The sequence below is a fragment of the Elephas maximus genome, chromosome 5 (assembly GCF_024166365.1).
Source record: "Elephas maximus indicus isolate mEleMax1 chromosome 5, mEleMax1 primary haplotype, whole genome shotgun sequence".
Taxonomy (NCBI): domain Eukaryota; kingdom Metazoa; phylum Chordata; class Mammalia; order Proboscidea; family Elephantidae; genus Elephas; species Elephas maximus.
In genome coordinates, this window is record NC_064823.1 from 163,971,666 (window position 1) to 163,993,762 (window position 22,097).

Consider the following 22,097-nt stretch of genomic DNA (forward strand, 5'->3'; position numbering starts at 1 on the left):
AGTGCGAAGGCCAGACACCTGATTGTTCTAATGGCCACGCCTGGCACCTGGACCCTTGCCCTTCACCTTGGAAGTTTGCGGTGAATACTTGTCGGCTGACCATTCCCAGTGGGAAATAGATACTGAAATCACAAATAGGAAGAAAGCAGGAGTGTAATATTAATATCAGATAAGGTAAAATGTAAGATTAAAAGGAATTAATAGTATGAAGAGGGGCAACTAGTTAACGATAAAGACACAACTTATAAAGCAACTACGTTGTTATTAGGTGCCGTCGAGTCGGTTCCAACTCGTAGCAACCCTGTGCGCCACAGAGCGAAGCACCGCCCAGTCCTGCGCCATCCTCACAATCCTTGTTATGCTTGAGCCCATTGTTGCAGCCACTGTGTCAATCCACCTCGTTGAGGGTCTTCCTCTTTTCCGCTGACCCTGTACTCTGCCAAGCATGATGTCCTTCTCCAGGGACTGATCCCTCCTGACAACATGTCCAAAGTATGTAAGACGCAGTCTCGCCATCCTTGCTTCTAAGGAGCATTCTGGTTGTACTTCTTCTAAGACAAATGAGTTCGTTCTTTTGGCAGTCCACGGTATATTCAATATTCTTCGCCAACACCACAATTCAAAGGTGTCAACTCTTCTTCGGTCTTCCTTATTCATTGTCCAGCTTTCACGTGCATATAATGTGATTGAAAATACCATGGCTTGGGTCAGGCGCACTTTAGTCTTCAAGGTGACATCTTTGCTCTTCAACACTCTAAAGAGGTCCTTTGCAGCAGATTTGCCCAATGCAACGCGTCTTTTGATTTCTTGACTGCTGCTTCCATGGCTGTTGATTGTGGATCCAAGTAAAATGAAATCCTTGACAACTTCAACCTCTTCTCCATTTATCATGATATTGTTCATTGGTCCAGTTGTGAGGATTTTTGTTTTATGTTGAGGTGTAATCCATACTGAAGGCTGTGGTCTTTGATCTTCATTAGTAAGTGCTTCAAGGCCTCTTCACTTTCAGCAAGCAAGGTTGTGTCATCTGCATAACGCAGGTTGTTAATGAGTCTTCCTCCAATCCTGATGCCCCGTTCTTCTTCATATAGTCCAGCTTCTCGTATTATTTGCTCAGCATACAGGTTGAATAGATGTGGTGAAAGGATACAACCCTGACACACACCTTTCTTGACTTTAAACCACTTAGTGTCCCCTTGTTCTGTCCAAACGACTGCCTCTTGGTCTATGTAAAGTTTCCTCATGAGCACAATTAAGTCTTCTGGAATTCCCATTCTTCGCAATGTTATCCATAATTTGTTATGATCCACACAGTCAAATGCCTTTACACAGTCAGTCAAGCACAGGTAAACATCCTTCTTGTATCCTTTGCTATCAGCCAGGATCCATCTGGCATCGGCAGTGATATTGCGCCTTGCAATTGTATCGCTCATAAACTTAAATGCACCAAGTAACGTGGAAATGCCAGAGACCGTGATAAAATACAAGTACGGTAGGTGATTTGAATATGCCTCTTTTGAAGTCAGATAGATCTAGTGAACAAATAATAATAAGAAGAAGAATTACAAGTACAGTAATAATAAATAGTTCAAACAGCAAACTGAATTTAATGGGCATGTGAAGGAAACTTAACTTTGGAAGCAGGTTTCCATAAAACGTCTGCAAAAATGATCATGTGCTTGACTGCAAAGAAAATGTTAACTAAGAGCCTGATACTTTCAAACTGGAACAACACATGCTTTAGCATCAAACGCTCCCTGAGTTCAAATCCCAGCTTTACCACTGACTGGGTGTATGTCTTTGGGCAAGCTACATTAAAAAAAAAAAAAAAATCCAGACCTGTTGAGGTTATCGGAAGGACAGATAGCCTGATAGTTGTGCATTCTTTCCATAAGCTCTGTAGCGTGGTTTCCGCCCCCCTTCACTCCACACCATCGACCACCAGTGAAGCGACACAGTCCAGTACGTGCTTTTGTGAGAGAAAAGCAGCCGTGAACGGCCACTACCTCACCCCACTATCAGCCATCCCAGAATACTTCGTGGAAGAGAAAACACATGGCTTCAAACTTCTACAGTTCCAGCTATTAGCTGTGTCATCTTGGGCAAGCTGCTTAACGTCTTTACCATACAGCGGTGACAACAGTGCCCCCTCCTCGGCTCGCAGTGAAGATTAGAGGGTGTGTGTGCAGCACCTGGCTGGTAACAAGCCTGGCACGTGGGAGGGTAAAGGACATGTTGCTTTTAAAATCTCTGGCCCCTCCGTTGTGGTCTGCGGGTGAACCCTCAGGGATCTGCTGGGGAGCTGCCTTTGCGGTACCCCCGGCCTCTCTAGCTGTCCTTCCTGTCCACACATTCAAGCAGGAACCCCAGGCTGCCCTTGGGCCTGTGAGGTCTTGCAGATTCCACCCCTACTTTGGACTTAAAAAACCAGTTGCTGTGGATGGAGTCAACCCTGACTTGTGGCGACCCCGTGTGTGTCAGGGTAGAGCTGTGCTCCAGGGGGTTTTCAGCGGCTGATTTTTCAGAAGTGGGTCATGAGGCCTTTCCTCCGAGGCGCCTCTGGGTAGACTTGAACAAGCATTTGCACCACCGAGGGACTCCACTTTGAGCTTAGAAGACTAGTAATAGACTCCACTTGCCTTGCTCTGGGCTGGTCCTGTTCCTCTACACACACACCCCCGCCTGAAGACGCCTCACTCCCACCCTTCCTGGCAGCCCCACCTTGTCTCGGAGACTGGAGGACCCCAGGAAGCTGATTTTGCTGCTAGAAAGTGGGCTTCGACACCGTCCGAGGTGGCCGAGGCGGCCCTGGTGGCGGGGAGTCTGACCGCCTGCGATGTGGCATAACGGGCACTAGGAGGCAGCATTTCTCTTCTGCATCTCGGACAGGCTGGCGGGGCTGGCTTTCCACAGAGAAGTCCCCTGAGCAAGGCAGGTGCCCCAGGGAGTGCTCTCCAATGGACTGGGGAAACCTTGGGGAAAAACGTCTCTGAAGGCTCCCACTGGGAAGAATTATTCTGTGCCACGGAGGATCCCTGGGTCCCAAGGCCGGTCTAGGGTGAGGCGAGCGAGACACTCTTCTTGGACGCAAAATTAAATAGAGTGTTCGAAAACTCAGTCATCAAGATAAGTAATATCTTAATGCAGAATTTTTAAAAATCCAAATTAATGCAAAAAATGAACAAAATATAAAAATTTTATATACGGTCAGGCCCCAGTTGTGCGGCTTACCTCACCATCTAGCCCTCATCCCAGCTGACGGGGCCCAGCTTTTCTGCCCTCGGCTCCCGGCCTCAGTTTCCTGTAGTTAAGGTGAAGGTGCAGCACGCGATGCTGCCTGCGGGGCACACCTGCCCATGACAGGACCTCTGGGCCGAGAGCTGACCTCCCCTGAAGCTGCAGCTCTTGCTCTGATGAAGTTTAACCCTGTACCCAGGAGCCCTGACCCTGCTCTGGGCGTGTACTAGGAGCTGGGCTCGGGGTGGAGGGGACGTTTTCTGCCAGGGGCTCAGGCCACACAGGTGGCAGGTGCACAGCACAGTGGGGCTTGGAAGCAAACAGCTGGCGTGGCCAGATACAGGGTCGGCCTGGGCGACAGACTGACCACCTCAGGGTGCAGCCAGGTGCAGAGGCTGGCCTGGGCGACAGGCTGACCACCTGTGGGGCCTCAGGAGTCAGAGCTCACTTCACAGGGTGGTGAGGGGGGACCACATGGAGGCTTGCAGGGGGCAGACAGGAGGCTTTGGGTCGACATTATCAGGTTCAGCAACTGCACCGGCAGAGCTGGGTGATGGATGTTGGAACAGACCCGGGGGCACATGGGGCAGGTGGCTGGGCCCTCAGGCTCTCGTCCCCCCGAGTGTCCCCTCTGGGGTCTCGGCTGCCCCGTGTGGGGTGTTCACATCGTGCTGGACACTGCACAGGTGCTTACAGAGTTTGGCGTGTTCCTCAAAATAGCACACATGAGTGGCTCCCGGAGGAGGTGGGGGGACTGACACATAGACAGGGCTCTGTGCGTCAGTGTAGGTGGCACCTGGGGCTGGGGGATGAAGTCCCGAAAGGGGGCCCAGACCCAGGAAAGGGGCTTGTGCCACCTGGATGTCTCCCAGGCAAAGGGCCCAACTGGCCCAAGCTTCTGGGACAGCAGGATCTGGGCCCTCTAGATCATTCCTAGGTGACCAGAGGTCCCTAGAGACAGCCTCGGGGCCACACCTAAGGCCGTGGGGTGATGTACCACCCTCCAACCTGTGCCAGCCTCAGGTGGAGGGGCCCAGGCTCCAGCGCCATCTTGCAGGCAAAGTCAGTTGGAACATGGGTGCAGGGCTCCAGGGTCGCCTTCTAGGTCCAAGTGTTAGAAGCTCCCACATTGCTGACCTCTCCTCTCTCCAAACCGAGTGAGGACTGAGGCTCAGGAGGGACACCGCCTGCTGGCCTGCTCACTCTCCCCGCTGCCGTCTCTCTCTTTCTCTTCCAGAATGCCAATCTGGTCCCTCTCGGAGCAGACCTGGATGCCAGCTGGGGCACACGAGGTACAGGCCAGGGTCACTCACGCACTACCCATGGGGCTGCTAGCAGAGGGTCCGCGTGTCGGGAGGCTCCTTCCCCACCTCTGCTGGTCAGGGATTAGTTTACTCTGACACCTGAGTGGCTCTCCTCTGCCTTCCTGGGGAGCAGCCGGCCCCCTGCTGACACGTGTGTCACCTGTGTGAGGAGGCAGAGCTGTGTTTGCAAAGCGCCCCTCACAGGGCAGAGCCGAGCTAAACACACTGCTCTTAAAGTGTGTGGCAGTGGAAAGGTGGCAGAGCTGTACGCAGAAAGCCCCAAGGTTGGAGCCAAGTGGAGCTGGGCATGAGCTCTCCAGGTGCAGACCAGTGGACCGTGGGGATGGACACCACCTGGCACCTGGCAGCTGCTGGCCAGTGTCTGCACTCGTGGCTCTGAGCAGGGTCCTGCTCCTGGGCAGCGTGTACCCTTGTTGCCCTGAGGATGATGAGCAGCCCTGAGAGGGACGTGGGGTGTCACCTGGCTGGTTCGCACGTGAGCGGCAGAACGCTGGGGTGTTGCATCCTGCCTTCTGTGTGGCTTTCCAGTCCCTGGGCTCACAGCTGGCATGCCTAGGGTGGCACATGGGAACTCAGGACTGCCTCCCTGAGCAATGTCCCCCCATGTCGTGGGAGACCCCTTCCCTGGACCTCCCCTCCAAGACAGTCTAGAGGGGCAGGCTCTTGAGATACCGCTTCTCATGGGGTCTGTGTGTGATAGGGGCTCATGCGACTTTATCTCTCGAGGAAATGCCGTGTCTGGAAGGAATCACTCTAAGACACTAGAATGCTGAGCTCAGCACTTTCAAGAGGAGGAACTGAAGGGTTAGAAAGGAAAGGCAGTAAGAGCTTTGGGGGGCAGATGACAGTGAGGGTGTCAGTCTCCACAACACCCATTTTGCAGGTGGGTAAACTGAGGCAAGCAGTGTTCTCAGGGTGGCCTGGACCACCAGGGAAGGCAGTGTCACCACTGAGGACACAGTGCCACTGTCCGGCTCCCAGTCTGGCCCCGCCCACCTGGCCATGCCTCATGCTCGGGGTGCTCCCCATAGCTCTCAGAATCCCCCCCGGAGCCCTAGACTTCAGTTCCGGGGGTGGGGGGCAGGCCTCTCGGGGACCGGGGGACTGGCCTGTACCTGGGCTCAGCTGACTGCATGGGCCAGGCAAGGGTCCCCCAAGCACAGGGATGGCATCCATGGGCAGAGCTCTCACTGTGGACCCCCAGCCATGCTCTCTAAGCAGCCACATGTGGTCTCCCCTCTTTCTCTTTCAGAATACAAGGTAAGGGGCTGCTGCGCCCACCTGACCTCCGCACGGCGCGCCCACCTGCCCAGGTCACAGGTTCCTTTTCGTTGTGCTTTCTGTGCAATATGTGTGTCCCTTGCAGCCGCAAGTATGTGCTCTCGTGGGCCTGTTCCTCACCCCGGGACCCAGTGTGCACACTCTTCTGGGGGTGACTCTGATCTCTACCCCTCCAACAGATCTACCCTTATGACACCCTCATCGTCACAAACCGGATTCGCGTGAAACTACCCAAAGATGTGGACAGGACGCGCCTGGAGGTGAGAAGGGCCGTGGGGGAGGCTTGGCAGGGGCTTCTTTTGACTGAGTCACCCTCAGCAAATGTCTCCTCCGGTGGCTGCAGGCAGGACGATGCCAGCTCCTGGGACTAATGGCCCAGGCCAAGGCCCGCCTTGCTCTGAAGTCAGAGGACCAGGTTGCATGCCCGAAAGATGGTTGTACCAAGAGGAACACGTTTGTGTGTGGATCAGAGTGGGAAGGGAGGCTTTGTAGCAATGGTCAGCTCAGCCTCATTAGACTTTTCCACGAGCACCGCCGTTGGGAAAATGGCCCTAGCTTCAAAATAATTCATGGCTTCTCAGGTTTCTCCTCCTCTGGGCACATCCATGCGGATCTAGAATAATAAAGTGATCACTGGAAAGCAAGCCTGGGTTTAGAAGGTCCTGCAGGTGTTGGTACAAAGCAGGAGTTGGGTGATACTTGTTGAGCAGAAGAACCAGGCTTGCTGAGCCCCTCCTGTGAGCCAAGGTACCCTCTGAGCAATGCTTCACTCATCCTCGTGACTGTCCTGCACTCAGCAGCAGCCGACCTTCCCCACTGCCTGAGCCTTTTCAGGAGTGTTTTGTTTTCTTTCAATGAATATTTCTCCCATGTGGCGGGGGGATGGGGGAGAGGGTAGGGAGCTCCTGAAGGACAGGAGCCACGCTGCCTTGTTCATGCCCCAGGGCTGGGAGCACAGTAGGTGCTGTGAGTGTGTGAGGCTCAGTGTTGTCAGGCCAGCTGCCAGACCAGCCCACCTAGGCAGTGGCAGGTTGGGGGCATGGAGCACCCAAGGGGTACTTAACAATGCATGAGGGCTTGGGTGGAGGCTGGGCACAGAACACCTGACCATCAAAGGGTAGCCCCTCCTGGGGCCTCAGGGAAGCCCTCTAGTCAGCCTTGGACTCTCCTTGGCAGAGCAGGGAGTGGGGAGAGTGTAGAAGGGCATTCCAGGACAAGGGGCACCAAGAGTATAAGGGGCACTGCAGGACGTGTCCCTGGACACGAAGGGAGCTCTGACTGGTCACACCCAACAGGCCCCATCTGGAGCTTTGAGTCATGGTCCCAAAGTGAGGACATTGATCTCACTTCATTACCACCCCAGAGCTGCTGTGACAAAGCACCATAGTTGGGTGACTTAAAGCAACAGAAGTGCACTCTCGCACAGTTCTGGAGGCCAGAAGCCCAAATACAAAACATGCGGGCCCTGCTACCCTCAGGGACTCTATGGAGAGATCCTTCCTTGTCTCTTCTCTCTCCCAGCTTCTGGAGGCTCCCAGGAATCTGTGGCATTCCTTAGCTTGTGGCCACATCACTCCCATCTCTGCCTCCATCATCACGTGGTGTTGTCCCTGTGTGTTTGTGTGTCTCTGGGTCTCTTCTTACAAAGACACACTTCGGATCAGATTAGACCCACCCTATTATCATCTGGGGGCCCTGGTGGCATAGTGGTTAAGAGCTTGGCTGCTAACCAAAAGATCAGCAGTTCAAATCCACCAGCTGCTCCTTGGAAACTCTATGGGGCAGTTCTACTCTGTCCTATAGGGTCGCTATGAGTCAGAACCAACTCAATGACAGCCAACTAATAACAACAATAACTTTCCCATTTGACCTCATTTTAATTAGTTACTTCTGTAAAGGCCATGTTTCCACATAAGGTCGCACGAACAGGTTCTTTGTGGACACGAATTTTGGGGGAGCACTATTCAGTCTACTATATCCCTTAAGAGGGTTGCTGTGCAGATGAAAGACCATATCAAGTAGTCACAGCACAGGGGTAGTGGTGATAAGGAGATGAGGGTTGAGGACACCAAATTGTTGTCGTTGGATGCCGTCAAGTCAATTCTGACTCATAGTGACCCCATGTGACAGAATAGAACCACTCCATAGCGTTTTCTAGGCTGTATTCTTTACAGGAGCAGATCTGCAAGTCCTTCTCCCACAGAGCCTCTGGGTTGGTTCAAATCACCAACCTTTCAGTGAGCAGCCAAGCACTTAACCACTGCACCACCAGGGCTCCTCCTATGGCATTGGGGGATGGGGAAGCGTATCCATCCTGACCCTTTTTATTGCAAATGTTAGGAACCTGACCCAAAACGACTTAAGCAGAAAGGGAATTTACTAGCTCACATGACTAAAGAGCACCTTCAGGTATGGCTTGATCAAGGCATCTGTGGGACTAGTTTCTTTGTCTGTGTCCCTTGCCTTTGTGGCCTCTGTGTTGGCCCTGTTAGAGACAGTTTTGATCTCACCTCTCCCAGCTCACTGTGTGCAGGGAAGATACCTGTCTTGCCCCAGTAGAAGCTTCATCACCAGCTCTGCATGAGTGATATGACCATCCCTAAGCCAACCAGCTGACCCAGGGAACACAATGCCCCAGCCAGACAGGCTCGGCCACAAGCCCACCTGGGAGCTAAGGGGGCAGCCGCCACCCCCTGAGCTGAATGGACTACTGAGGGGAGGCTCCAAGAGGAAAACCTGGCACCTGGAGATGGGAGGATGCTGGGAACCCTACAGGCAGCAAGTGTCCACCTGTGGGAGGTGGCCAACAAGGTGGGGAGGAGAGGGGAGCACTGCTAGGTGGGCCCTGGACACAGTGATGGGTCAACGCAGTCCAACCTGGTTAGTGCAGTCACCTGGTCAGTGGTTGGTCAGTGCAGACTAACCTGGTCAGTGCAATCAATGTTCAGTGCAGTTACAAGGTCATCAGTCAGCTGTTAGTGGTTGGTCAGTGTAGTCCAACCTGCTGACGTGTGCAAGATACAGGATTTGGCAGGGGTAGGGGGTTGCACCACCAAGCAAGGGACCACAGAGCTGAGTAAGACAAGGGCCCTTTGCTCGGGAGGCTGGCAGCTTACCAGGATGTTGGACTTGACTTTGCCTTAGTCTCCTGGTGTCACTGTGACAGAAACCACAAGTGGGTACAGTAGTCTTACAAGAATGGAAATTCATTTTCTCACGAGTCAGTTGGCTACAGTCCCAAACTTAGGGCACCAGCTCTAGGGGAAGGCTCTCTGTCGGCTTTGGGGCAAGATCTTGGTCTCTTTGAGCTTCTGTTCCTCGGTCGTTGGAGATCTTCACGTGGCACCTGTCTTCCTCGGATCCTTGGAGATCTTCACGTGAGCCTGTCTTCCTCGGTCCTTGGAAATCTTCATGTGGCACCTGTCTTCCTTGAATCCTTGGAGATCTTCACGTGGACCTGTCTTCCTCATCCTTGGAGATCTTCACGTGCACCTGTCTTCCTCATCCTTGGAGATCTTTGTGTGGACCTGTCTTCCTCATCCTTGGAGATCTTCACGTGGACCTGTCTTCCTCATCCTTGGAGATCTTCACGTGGACCTGTCTTCCTCATCCTTGGAGATCTTCATGTGGACCTGTCTTCCTCATCCTTGGAGATCTTTGTGTGGACCTGTCTTCCTCGTCCTTGGAGATCTTTGTGTGGACCTGTCTTCCTCATCCTTGGAGATCTTCACGTGGACCCGTCTTCCTCATCCTTGGAGATCTTCACGTGCACCTGTCTTCCTCATCCTTGGAGATCTTTGTGTGGACCTGTCTTCCTCGGTCCTTGGAGATATTCACGTGGACCTGTCTTCCCCCATCTGTGCTTCCTGCTTCTCTGCCTGATCTGCTCCTTTTATGTCTCAAAAGTATTTGGTTTAAGACACACCCTATGCTGATATGGCCTCACCAGCTTAACAAAGAAACCCCTGTTCTCCAACGGGATCACACCCACAAGTACAGGGGCTAGGATTCCAGCACATATTTTGGGGAGATGTGACTCAATCCATAACAGCCTTGTAGAAAGGAAAGGCCACTGAGAAGTTCTGAACTGTCTGAATGTATGTGGGCATCGGTGGGAAGGGTGGCCACCCAGCAGGGCTGCTGGGAGCTGGCGTGGGAGCCAAGGAGGATGGAGCTGCTCTGTGTTGCCCAGTGCTGGACCCTCTAGCCCTGGCATACATTCCGGGCCCATGGAGGAGCCCTGAGAGTGTGGTTGAAAGCATGCACAGTGGGGGCCCACACTGAGCCATGTTGTGTTGAGACTAGATCTCAGGCTCCATGTGAGAGCACTCGGTGCTGGAGACTGTTCTCAGGCTGAGAGCAGGTCACCCGCCCTGGCACTCTCTGCATCCACAACCTCAATTCACATGGGGTACAGTCCTTGTGATCGGTATGCTCCAGTCCAAACACGAAGCTGTGAACTGGCTGCTTCCGGTGGGTGGGAGGCGTTGAGTTTGCTGTGTGTCTTTGTTCGTGAGAGGGGCTTACCCGGGGCATTAGAGGTGCTGGGAGCTTGTTGCTGTCACCACAGAAGTGAGGTCAGGGGCCTGCCCAGACTCGCTGCTCCTCTGGGAGGCTGACCTCCTCTAATTCACAAGGGGAAGGAGAACCAAGATCAACAGCCCAAGGCTGATTCCTATGAGGCAGAGGTCAGACGTGTCTCCTCTCTTCGCCATCCTTAACTAATTCTGACACCAACCGTCCCTCCCGTGGCACTCTCTATCTCTCTGCTGCACTCAATAATTCATTGCAAAGGCCACAGAGAACTCACAGACAATACTTGCAATTATGGGGTTTATTAGGGAAGTAGCACAATTCAGGCTCAGGAGTGCTTAGGATACAGTTCTTCCATCAGGAGAGCCTCTTCCCAGCTGTGCTCACAGGCACGCCTCTCCCTGGCCCTCAGTCTCTGCCCGCAGGCACTCAGCTTTCTCTGTCCGCTGTCTCCTGCCGTTAGGTCTCTGCTGCCTTCAGAAGTGTTACATATTCTCTCTCTCTCTCTGTTTCTCTCTCTCCTGGTTCCAGGAACTTCTCAGCAGGGGGATCCTAGGTGGTCGTGGCAGGATTCTCTCTTTCCCACCTCTGGGGTGGCTCATTTCAAGCCCAGCAGGATGGCAAAACTAACCAATCCTTTTGGCGGGCCACAAATACCCTAACACACAACCTCAACCAATCACTTCGGGGAGTTGCAAGATCATGGCTAAAAAAAGCCACACAAAAGTGATCCGTCACACTGCAGGCCACCCCCTGGCTTTTCTAGCCATGGTTCTTTCATACTTGGAGGATACCTTCCCTCTCCCAATCATTTTACCAGTCCAAAACCGTCATTAGCAATTAGTCTGTCAATAGGGCAAAGAGTCCACAGGGTGAGGTTACACAGGTACCAGCCATTCAGGTCTGCTGCAGGTGTCCATCTAATCTGGTCAGGTTCTCCAAGCTGCCTCGTCTTTAGCCTTTCTGCCCTCTAATAAAATTAACTGAGAGAAGATTATTCCCTTGTTCTGATCCTCCTGAGTTATCAGCAGAGCAAAACCTTTAAGGGGCTTTAGGTACGGCCGCTGTGCTCAAGTCCAGCAGTGCCTCCCCCTTAGTCCACACTCTCGCACTCAGATTCTACAATTACAGGTTTTACGATCACAGTTAACCTGTTCACAATCAACACTCAGGGCTGATTCCTATAATCCTATCCGCATTTCCCCCTCCCACCCCCCTTCCCCAGACCCATCAGGAAAACAGGAATCTATTTAGTGAAGATCCTCCCTTGTCCCCTTGTTTAATGTAAGCACACTCATGAAATCGTGTAAGCCAGCCACTTCACGCCTTTACCTGCCCCCTGTTTTAGGTAGTCAATGTTTAAATTGCCCATCCCTATCCAACCAGTGTACCAAAAAGAATTGGTCAACATTCAGCCATTTCAGGAGGTGGCATATGATCAGGAACCAATGGTACTGAAGGAAGAAGTCCAAGCTGCTCTGAAGGCATTGGCGAAAAACAAGACTCTGGGAATTGAGGGAATATCATTTGAGATGTTTCAACAAATGGATGCAAATGCTGGAGGTGCTCACTTGTCTGTGCCAAGAAATATGGAAGACAGCTACCTGGCCAACTCACTGGAAGAGATCCAGATTTATGCCTATTCCCAGGAAAGGTAATCCGAATGTGGAAATTATTGAATAATATCGTATGTAAGTAAAATTTTGCTGAAGATCATTCAAAAGTGTTTGCAGAACTACCAGAAATTCAGGCAGGTTTCAGAAGAGGACGTGGAACCAGGGGTATCATTGCTCATGTCAGATGGATCCTGGCTGAAAGCAGAGAATACCAGAAGGATGTTTACCTGTGTTTTATTGACTATGCAAAGGCATTTGACTGTGTGGATCATAACAAAATATGGATAACACTGAGAAGGATGGGAATTCCAGGACACTTACTTGTGCTCATGAGAAACCTTTACATAGATCAAGAGGCAGTTGTTCAGACAGAACAAGGGGATACTGATTGGTTCAAAGCCAGGAAAGGTGTGCGTCAGGGTTTTATTCTTTCACCATACCTGTTCAGTCTGTATGGACTGGGTAAAGTCCAATAACCCTGCAGCTTACCTTAGTAATAAATATTTTGAAGAATTTAATTTAAATGAGAGTCCCTGGGTAATGTAAACGGTTAATGCACTCGGCTGCTAACCACCCAGAGGTGCCTCAGTAAAAAGGCCAGGTGACCTACTTCAGAGAAATCAGCCATTGAAAGCCCGACAGCGCACAGCTCTACTCTGACACTTGTGAGGTTGTCACGGGTCAGAATCGACTTGATGGCAACTGGTTACATGCAGTGTGGGCCCTATTTATCCAGCGATGAATTCTGTCACCCTGGGTATATGTGCACAGGGAGATTTCTGGGAGCACGCTCCCGCAGAATCAGCAGGCGGGACCGTTCCATGGGATTTGTACGTGCTCCTTTAAATTTTTCTGGACGTTTATAACAGCTATGAGTTGTTTTTATGTCAAAAAATAAAGCTGAAATAGAAACACCAGGATCCCTTCCCTCCTGCTGGGCATGGCCCCTTCTGAGTCCCTTCTGGCTCATGTCCCGGCTCCAAGCTTGCAGGTGGGGCCCCAGTTGCTAAAAAGTGGGGGTGTGCTCCGTTGTGGTGAACATTCCAGTGTGCCTGCTGGCCCCGCTGAGCTCAAGGAGGAAGAATGAGTAGAGAGACGCACCCTCGGGCGTGTTCTTGGAGATTCCATGATGAATCCGTGACCAGGTCCTCCAGGGGCGACGTGTGCGTTCACTGCTGTTGCTGCTAGCTGCCCTCGAGTTGATTCCGACTCCTTGTGTAGAACCACCCCATAGGGCTTTCAAGGTTGTGAGCTTTCAGGAGCAGATGACCAGGCCTGTCTTTTGAGGCTCCTCTGGGTAGTTTGAACCTCCAACCATTTGGTTAGCGGCTGAGCGCTTAACTCTTTGCATCACCCCAAATCCAGAATTCACTGCTGTCCGGTTGATTCCAACTCACAGCAGCCCTGTAGGACAGGGTACAGCAGTCCCGTAGGACAGGGTAGAGCAGCCCCGTAGGACAGGGTAGAGCAGCCCCGTAGGACAGGGTAGAGCAGCCCCGTAGGACAGGGTAGAGCAGCCCCGTAGGACAGGGTAGAGCAGCCCCGTAGGACAGGGTAGAGCAGCCCCGTAGGACAGGGTAGAGCAGCCCCGTAGGACAGGGTAGAGCAGCCCCGTAGGACAGGGTAGAGCAGCCCCGTAGGACAGGGTAGAGCAGCCCCGTAGGACAGGGTAGAGCAGCCCCGTAGGACAGGGTAGAGCAGCCCCGTAGGACAGGGTAGAGCAGCCCCGTAGGACAGGGTAGAGCAGCCCCGTAGGACAGGGTAGAGCAGCCCCGTAGGACAGGGTAGAGCAGCCCCGTAGGACAGGGTAGAGCAGCCCCGTAGGACAGGGTAGAGCAGTCCCCACAGGGTTTCCGAGGCTGTCATCTTTACGGAAGCGGAATGCCACGTCTTTCTCCCACAGAGTCGCTGGTGAGTTGGAGCCAACGGCCTTTAGGTTAGCAGCCGAGCACTTAACCACTGCACCACCAGGGCTCCTTTGCACCATTCTCATATCATTATATTATATTAGGAGCCCTGGTGGCACAATGGTTTAGAGCTCGAGTACTAACCAAAAGATCAGCAGTTCAAATCCACCAGCTGCTCCTTGGAAATCCTATGAAGGCAGTTCTACTCTGTCCTATAGAGTCGATGTGTGTCATAATCAACTCAACGACAATGAATTTATACATATATATAATGTTATGCTATGCTATATTATATTAACCACTTGACATTTTGCACTGTTCACTCTGTCTGTAGCACAGGAAGGGAAGCCAGAAACACTTCCAGCCGCGCTGTCTGACCTCTGCCTCATAGGAATCAGCCTTGGGCTGTTGTTCTTGATTCTCCTTCCCTCTCGTGAAGTTAGAAGAGGCCAGACACTGTCTTCAGGCTGTTTTTACAGTTGGCATCAGAAGTGAGATTCTTTGCAGTGGCTCCAGAGTCATGAAAGCATGGAATTTAGAAAGAGAAAGAAGAAGGGGCCTGGGAAGTGAAACTTTTGACTCCGGGATGGCTGCTTTGGTTGTTGTTGCCTGTAATGGCTGCAGGGGGGTAATGGCTGAAGGGACGTAAAGCCACAGCTGTGGGTAGCAAAGCCCCACCTGGAGAGGCCTGGGGCAAAAGCCAGTCCAGATAAGCAGGATGATTTATAGGAGAACACGGTCTACTGGTTCCACCCAGCCCGAGGTGCATGGCCGTATGCCTGTGCGTGGAAAGATAGCTAAAGGATGGAGAAAAGATGCAATTAGAATGTTTTAGAAAAGGGTTATGTGGTTAGGATTATGTGTCGAGTTGAATGTACTATGGATATTGAATGCTTCTCCTACCTGCTGTTGTGAAAAAAAGCAGACCTAAATGTATGGTAGAAATGAATATTGGGAATTAAGGATCACAGAGAGGGTGTGACTCCACCTTCAGCCAATACTCAACTGAATGTGCTAAAAGAGGAACTAGGACTTGCCCTAGGGAAACAGGCTGTTTGAATGCAGTAGCTCTGTGTTTAGAGTGAAGTCTAAGGTTGAAAACCTGAGCCCCACTCAGATTTGCATTTGAAAGACCATCCAGAGCCACCCAGACCTGCTGAGAGAGCAGGAGATTTGAAGGGGGGGCGGGGGGTGTGATAGTTTCGTTGTTTGAATTTCAAGCCAAAGACATAGTGCCAGAAGATGAGCCCCTCAGGTTAGAAGTCACTCAAAAGACAACTGGAGAAGAGCTGCCTCCTCAAAGTAGCATAGACCTTGATGGTATGGGTGGAGTCAAGCTTTTGGGACTTTCATTTGCTGATGTGGCATGACTCAAAATGAGAAGAAACAGCTGCAAACACCCATCAATAATTGGGACCTGGAATGTACGAAGTATGAGTCTAGGAAAATTAGACATAGACAAAAATGAAATGGAACACATAAACATCGATATCGTAGGCACTAGTGAGCTGAAACGGACTGCTATTGGTCATTTTGAATCAGACAGTCATATGGTCTGCTACACTGGGAATGACAAGTTGAAGAGGAATGGCATTGCATTCAACGTCAAAAAGAACATTTCAAGATCTATCCTGAAGTACAATACTGTCAGTGATAAGATAATATCCATACGCCTATAAGGAAGACCAGTTAGTACAACTATTATTCAAATTCACACACCAACCACTAAGGCCAAAGATGAAGAAACTGAAGATTTTTACCATCTTCTGCAGTCTGAAATTCATCCAGCATGCAATCAGGATGCATTGATAATTAGCCGTGATTGGAATGCGAAAGTTGGAAATAAAGAAGGATCGGTAGTTGGAAAATATGGCCTTGGTAACAGAAACGATGCTGGAGATCACACGATTGAGTTTTGCAAGACCAACAACTTCTTCATTTCAAATAACTTTTTTCACCGACATAAACAGTGACTATACACATGGATTTTGCCAGATAGAATACACAGGAGTCAAATCAACTACATCCGTGGAAAGAGACGATGGAAAAGCTCAGTATCATCAGTCAGAACAAGGCCGGGGCTGACTGCAGATCAGACCATCAATTACTCATATGCAAGTTCAAGTTGAAACTGAAGAAAATTAGAACAAGTCCACAAGAGCTAAAGTATGACCTTGAGTATATCCCACCTGAATTTAGAGACCATGTGAAGAATAGATTTGACACATTGAACACTAGCAATCGCAGACCAGACAAGTTGTGGAATGACATCAAGGACATCATACATGAAAAAAGCAAGAGGACACTGAAAAGACAGGAAAGAAAGAAAAAGACCTAAATGGATGTCAGAAGAGACTCTGAAACTTGCTCTTGAAAGCAAAAGGAAAAAATGATGAAATAAACAAGCCGAACAGGAGATTTGAAATGGCAGCTCAAGAAGACAAAGTAAAGTATTATAATGACATGTGCAAAGAGCTGGAGATGGAAAACCAAAAGGGAAGAACACACCCAGCATTGCTCAAGCTGAAAGAGCTGAAGAAAAAAATTCAAGCCTCAAGTTGTAATACTGAAGGATTCCATGGGGAAAATATTAAACAACGCAGGAAGCATCAAAAGAAGGTGGAAGGAATACACAGAGTCATTATACCAAAAAGAATTAGTCAATATTCAACCATTTCAAGAGGTGGCACATGATCAGGAACCGATGGTACTGAAGGAAGAAGTCCAAGCTGCTCTGAAGGCATTGGCGAAAAACAAGGTTCCAGGAATTGATGGAATATCAATTGAGATGTTTCAACAAACAGATGCAGCACTGGAGGTGCTCACTCGTCTATGCCAAGAAATATGGAAGACAGCCTCCTGGCCAACTGACTGGAAGAGATCCATATTTATGCCTATTCCCAAGAAAGGTGATCCAAACGGATGTGGAAATTATCGAGCAATATCATTAATATCACACTCAAGCAAAATTTTGCTGAAGATCATTCAAAACCGGCTGCAGCAGTATGTCGACAGGGAACTGCCAGAAATTCAGGCCGGTTTCAGAAGAGGACGTGGAACCAGGGATATAACTGCTGATATCAGATGGATCCTGGCTGAAAGCAGAGAAAACCAGAAGGAGGTTTACCTGTGTTTTATTGACTGTGTAAAGGCATTTGACTGTGTGGATCATAATCAACTATGGATAACATTGCGAAGAATGGTAATTCCAGAACACTTAATTGTGCTCCTGAGGAACCTTTACATAGATCAAGAGGCAGTCATTTGGACAGAACAAGGGGATACTGATTGGTTTAAAGTCAGGAAAGGTGTGCGTCAGGGTTGTATTCTTTCACCACACCTATCCAATCTGTATGCTGAGCAAATAATCCAAAAGGCTGGACTATATGAAGAAGAACGGGACATCAGGATGGGAGAAAGACTCATTAACCTGCGTTACGCAGAAGACCCAACCTTGCTTGCTGAAAGTGAAGAGGACTTGAAGCACTTAGTGATGAAGATCAAAGACCACAGCCTTCAGTATGGATTACACCTCAACATAAAGAAAACAAAAATCCTCACAACTGGACCAGTAAGCAACATTATGATAAACAGAGAAAAGATTGAAGTTGTCAAGGATTTCATTTTACTTGGATCCATAAACAATACCCATGGAGGCAGCAGTCAAGAAATCAAAAGACACGTTGCATTAGGCAAATCTATTGCAAAAGACCTCTTTAAAGTGTTAAAAAGCAAATGTGTGTCCTTGAGGACATAGGTGCTCCTGATCCAAGCCATGGAGTTTTCAGTCACCTTATATGCGTGCGAAAACTGCACAATGAATAAGGAAGACGAAAGAAGGATTGACGCCTTTGAATTGTGGTGTTGGTGAAGAATATTGAATAAACCATGGACTGCCAAAAGGATGAACAAACCTGTCTTGCTAAAAGTACAACCAGAATGCTCCTTAGAAGCAAGGATGGCGAGACTTTGTCTCACATACTTTGTACGTGTTATCAGGAGGGACAAGTCTGTGGAGAAGGACATCCTATTTGGTAAAGCAGGGGGTCGTTGTAAAAGAGGAAGACCCTCAACGAGATAGGCTGACACAGTGGCTGCAACAATGGGCTCAAACATGACAACAATCGTGAGGATGGTGCAGGACCGGGCAGTGTTTTGTTCTGTTGTACACGGGGTCACTATGAGTCGGAACTGACTCGATGGCACCTAACCAACATGAGTCAGAATTGATACGACGGCAACAGGTTTGGTTTTTTGGTTTAAGGAGGCCGGGGTGGCTGGACCTGAGCAGGGTGCAGATGCAGACGGGCCAGGTTTTGCAGGGCTCTGGGCTGCGTTAAAGGGGTTGGGATTTGGCCTGAGAGCAATGCCTTTCAGGTGGATGTAGGTGTGTGATGTGATGTGTGGTGTGAACTGTGTGGAGTCTGGGCTGGCTGTGTGGGTGTAGGGGACTCTTTAGAGGGCAGTGTGGTCATCTAGACAAGAAGTGATGGCCTCTGGGGCTTGCGTGCAGGAGCCAGAAGCAGGTGGACTCAGCAGCGTGTGGGGAGTCAAGTCAGTAGGATTTGACAAAGGACGGTGCCTCCATGGTGGGGGCTGTGCCTCGGTGGTGGGGGCTGTGCCTCGGTGGTGGGGGCTGTGCCTCGGTGGTGGGGGGCTGTGCCTCCATGGTGGGGGCTGTGCCTTTGTGGTGGGGGGGCTGTGCCTTCATGGCGGACTGTGACTCTGTGGTGGGGGACCATGCCTTCTGGCTGGGGCAGTGGGCATCATGCGGTCATGGGCAGGGGAGGACATCAGATTCGTGCTGACTGGTACTGTGGCCTAGAAGGCAGGGCCGAGAGAGCCAGGGTGGTCCCCCAGAGCAAGGCCCCTGATCAGCATACAGCAGGTACTCAGTAAGTGCAGGTGACTTAGCGCTGAGGGGGCACAGTGCTTCTCCTTGACCCTGGAAGGGTCGACCTGGGGCAGTGAGGGCAGGTTGGGGTATGATCCACAGGTAGGGCACAGGCCAGCAAGGGTTCTCCGGGAGGCCCATCCTAGGCAGGGTTTGAAGCCCTTCCTGTGGTCTTATGCTCTCTGTTCTGGGAGTGGGCAGCACCCCAGGACCCCCCACCTTGGGATCTCAGCTACCCTCTGGGACCTGCTCTGTGGGAGGCCCAGTCTGAGGAGGAGGCACCCTTGGCCCCTTTAGAGTGTTGACAGTGAGTTTCTAGTGGCTTCCTGTGCCTGGCTTTCAGCATACACATCTTCGCTCTCGGCGGCGAGAGAGCAAGGGGGGCTGATGGCTCGGTGAGCAGGACCCTCATGTCTGGCCAAGGCTGAAGGCACCATCCAGATGAGCCCCTCGAGGCAGCCACTCCCTAACCCCGTGCTCAGGAATTTTCCAGGGGGCTTGGCCACAGGATTGCAGAACGGAAGGAGAGAGAGGTGGCTGAGGTGGGGCTGTCTTGGGGTGGAGTTTCCAGAGCTGCCTCCACCAGGCCCCTGAGGCTGGACACACACCTGCGGCCGTCGAGCAGGAAGAGCCCAGGTGGAAGGTGTCTGGCAAGGGCCCTAGTGAAGAAGGCTGCCTTTGTCTGGACCTGCCCGCCTGTCTGAGGGACCCGAGCCCTGCCCTACCAGCCTCTGCCGCAGCCGCTCACTGTCTGCAGTTGGATGGGGACCAGTGCTGACAAGGCAGGGGTCCAAGCTGCATCCATGTGGCCCAGCGATGGGTCTGTACCAGAACCAGGACCTCCCAGTCAAGCCCAAATGAGCTGAGGGATGGGGAACCCCAAGCAATTCTGTGTGGTGGAGAATAGCCTTTGATACTGGGAGAGCACAGGGGGAAGGGCCAGGTGGGGCAGCCTCAAAGGCCAGGCCTGGGGCTCTGGGGCCCTGATGGGGCTGCAGAGGAGAGTGTGCATGGGCCGCGGGGTCAGCAGGAGGGAGGGAGGCTGGGACGTGTTGATTAGGCCTGGGAGTCACCGTACTCCAGGGATGTAACTGATTACCTCGCCAAAGAAGGACTTAGGTTCTCCAATGTCACATTCACAGGTACAGGAGCTAGAACTTAACACACCTTTCTGGGGAGACACAACCCATAACAGCCTGCAGTGGAGCAAACCAGTAACAATCGCTGTCGATTCAGCCCCGACTCATAGCAACCCATATGTGTCAGTAGGACTGTGCCCCACAGGGTTTTCAGGGACTGGTTTTTTGGAAGTACATTGCCAGGCCTTTCTTCTGCAGTGTCTCTGGGTGGACAGGAACTGCCAATCTTTCAATTAGCAGCTGAACATGTTAACCCTTTCACCACCCAAGGACTCCCCAGTGGAGCAAAGCACTTCACATTCCTTCTCTCTCCTAATCCTACAACCTGCTCCCTCGCTCGCTCGGTGAGGTTGGGGCACATTTCCGCAGCTCCCACCAGTTGTCTCAGGCAGGTCACTGGTCCTACAGAGGTCCTGGAGGCCAGCCCTGCCCTGGAGGTGCTCCCAGCCCAGTGAGGGACCCCAACACCACAGACCCTCAGTGTCTGCTGGGGCTGTTCCTAAGGTCTCACAAGAGCTGTTAACTCTTCAGGAAGTTTTCCAACTCATCGTTAAACCCAGCCATTACTAAACATTAAATTATGTACTTACAATTAAATAAATTATATTTCAAACAACAACAACGTTTCAAACAAAGGTAATACTCAGACTTATCCCTTGCTCATTATTTACTGCACTGTGCTGTCATCTGTGGACCTAAGGTTTTGTGTGTCTTTTGTATCTAAACATTAAAAAATTGTAAACACAGTGAGCAATTTTGTATCTGAATGTTTGAAACAATGTATCGTGTGAGCTCCTGCATCTCTTCCTAACTCCACCTTCGGGTTGGCAGCTTGAGGTCGGCTATGTGCAAGTATTTACACCATGTTGTTGTTGTTGATAGGTGCCATCTAGTCAGTTCCGACTCATAGGGACCCTATGTACAACAGAGCAAAACACTGCCAGGTCCTGCGCCATCCTCCCAGTCATTGTTATGTTGATCCCATTGTTGCAGCCACTGTGTCAATCCATCTTGTTCAGGGTCTTCCTCTTTTTCGCGGACCCTCTACCAAGCATGATGTCCTTCTCCAGGGACTGGTCCCTCCTGATAACATGTCCAAAGTATTTGAGACAACGTTTCACCATCCTTGCTTCTAAGGAGCATTCTGGTTGTACTTCAAGACAGATTTGTTCATTCTCCTGGTAGTTTGTGGTATATTCCACATTCTTCGCCAACACCATGGGAATTACCAAGCACGACACATCAGGGCATTTTCCCTCAGAGAGGTAGTTGTCAAATATTTTCTAACACACGGCTGATTTTGACACTGGGAGACCCAAGGCAAGCCAAGAAGCTAGGAGGGGCTTCCTAGAGGAGCTGGGACCCAAGCCCAGGTAGAAGGATGAGTGGGACTCACCTGAGCAGCTGGTGGAGTGGCGATCTCAGCAGAGGGACGGTGGGTGAAAGCAGAGAGTCAGTGTGAATATTCCCATTTAACAGACAGAGAAATTGAGGTCCAGTTGCTCAGCACAGCCGGGCGGGGATGGAGCCAGGACTGGAATCCTGATGTGTCCGGCTCCTGGGCCTGGGGCGTTTGCAGCATGCTGCCCTGCCAGGGTGCGTGTGTGGACAGGCAGACAGCCCCTGGCAAACACGTGGGACCCCTACCAGGCTGCACAGCCAGCATCCTGGGGGAGGGTGACTGAGGAATGAGGCTGTCGGGAAAGCAGCCGCCGCCCTCCACAAAGGCCATGCCCTGGGCTTCCTTCCTGCGCTCAGGAAGAGCTCTGCTGCTGGCCTTGGCAGGCACCTGGGGTGAGGTTGCCCCACTCCTGGGAGACTTCAGGGGATGGGTGAATGCCAGCCATGTCTGCCTGCTGTGGCCAGCACGTGGGGCAGCGAGAAGAGCCCCCTAGGGGAAGGGACCCTGACTGTCATGTGGCCTGGGGCAAAGGAATTTTTTTTTCTGGTGATAAAAATATACATAACAGGACACAAAACATTCACGAATCCAACAGTTTCTACGTGTGCAATTCAGTGACATTGATTTCATTCTTCTTCTTGTGCTACCTTTCTCCCCATCCTTTTCCAGATTGTCCCACCACCGTGAACGTGAACGTACTGCCCCCAAGCTAAACTCTTCTCCCCCGCCCCTCACCTGGGAACCACTAGTCACCTTGACTTCT

The 22,097-nt window shown here is 51.3% G+C and overlaps 1 protein-coding gene across 14 annotated transcripts in view; it reads left to right on the forward strand.

The window, feature by feature from the left end:
- The window catches only part of ABLIM2 (actin binding LIM protein family member 2), a 179,896-nt gene that overhangs the window by 153,651 nt on the left and 4,148 nt on the right, over positions 1-22,097 (forward strand). For 7 of the 14 annotated variants that reach the window (XM_049886708.1, XM_049886707.1, XM_049886709.1 and 4 more), the window contains one exon: positions 6,023-6,103. In XM_049886708.1, the coding sequence (XP_049742665.1) occupies positions 6,023-6,103 (81 nt within the window). The other 7 variants (XM_049886713.1, XM_049886717.1, XM_049886718.1 and 4 more) reach the window with 6 other exon arrangements.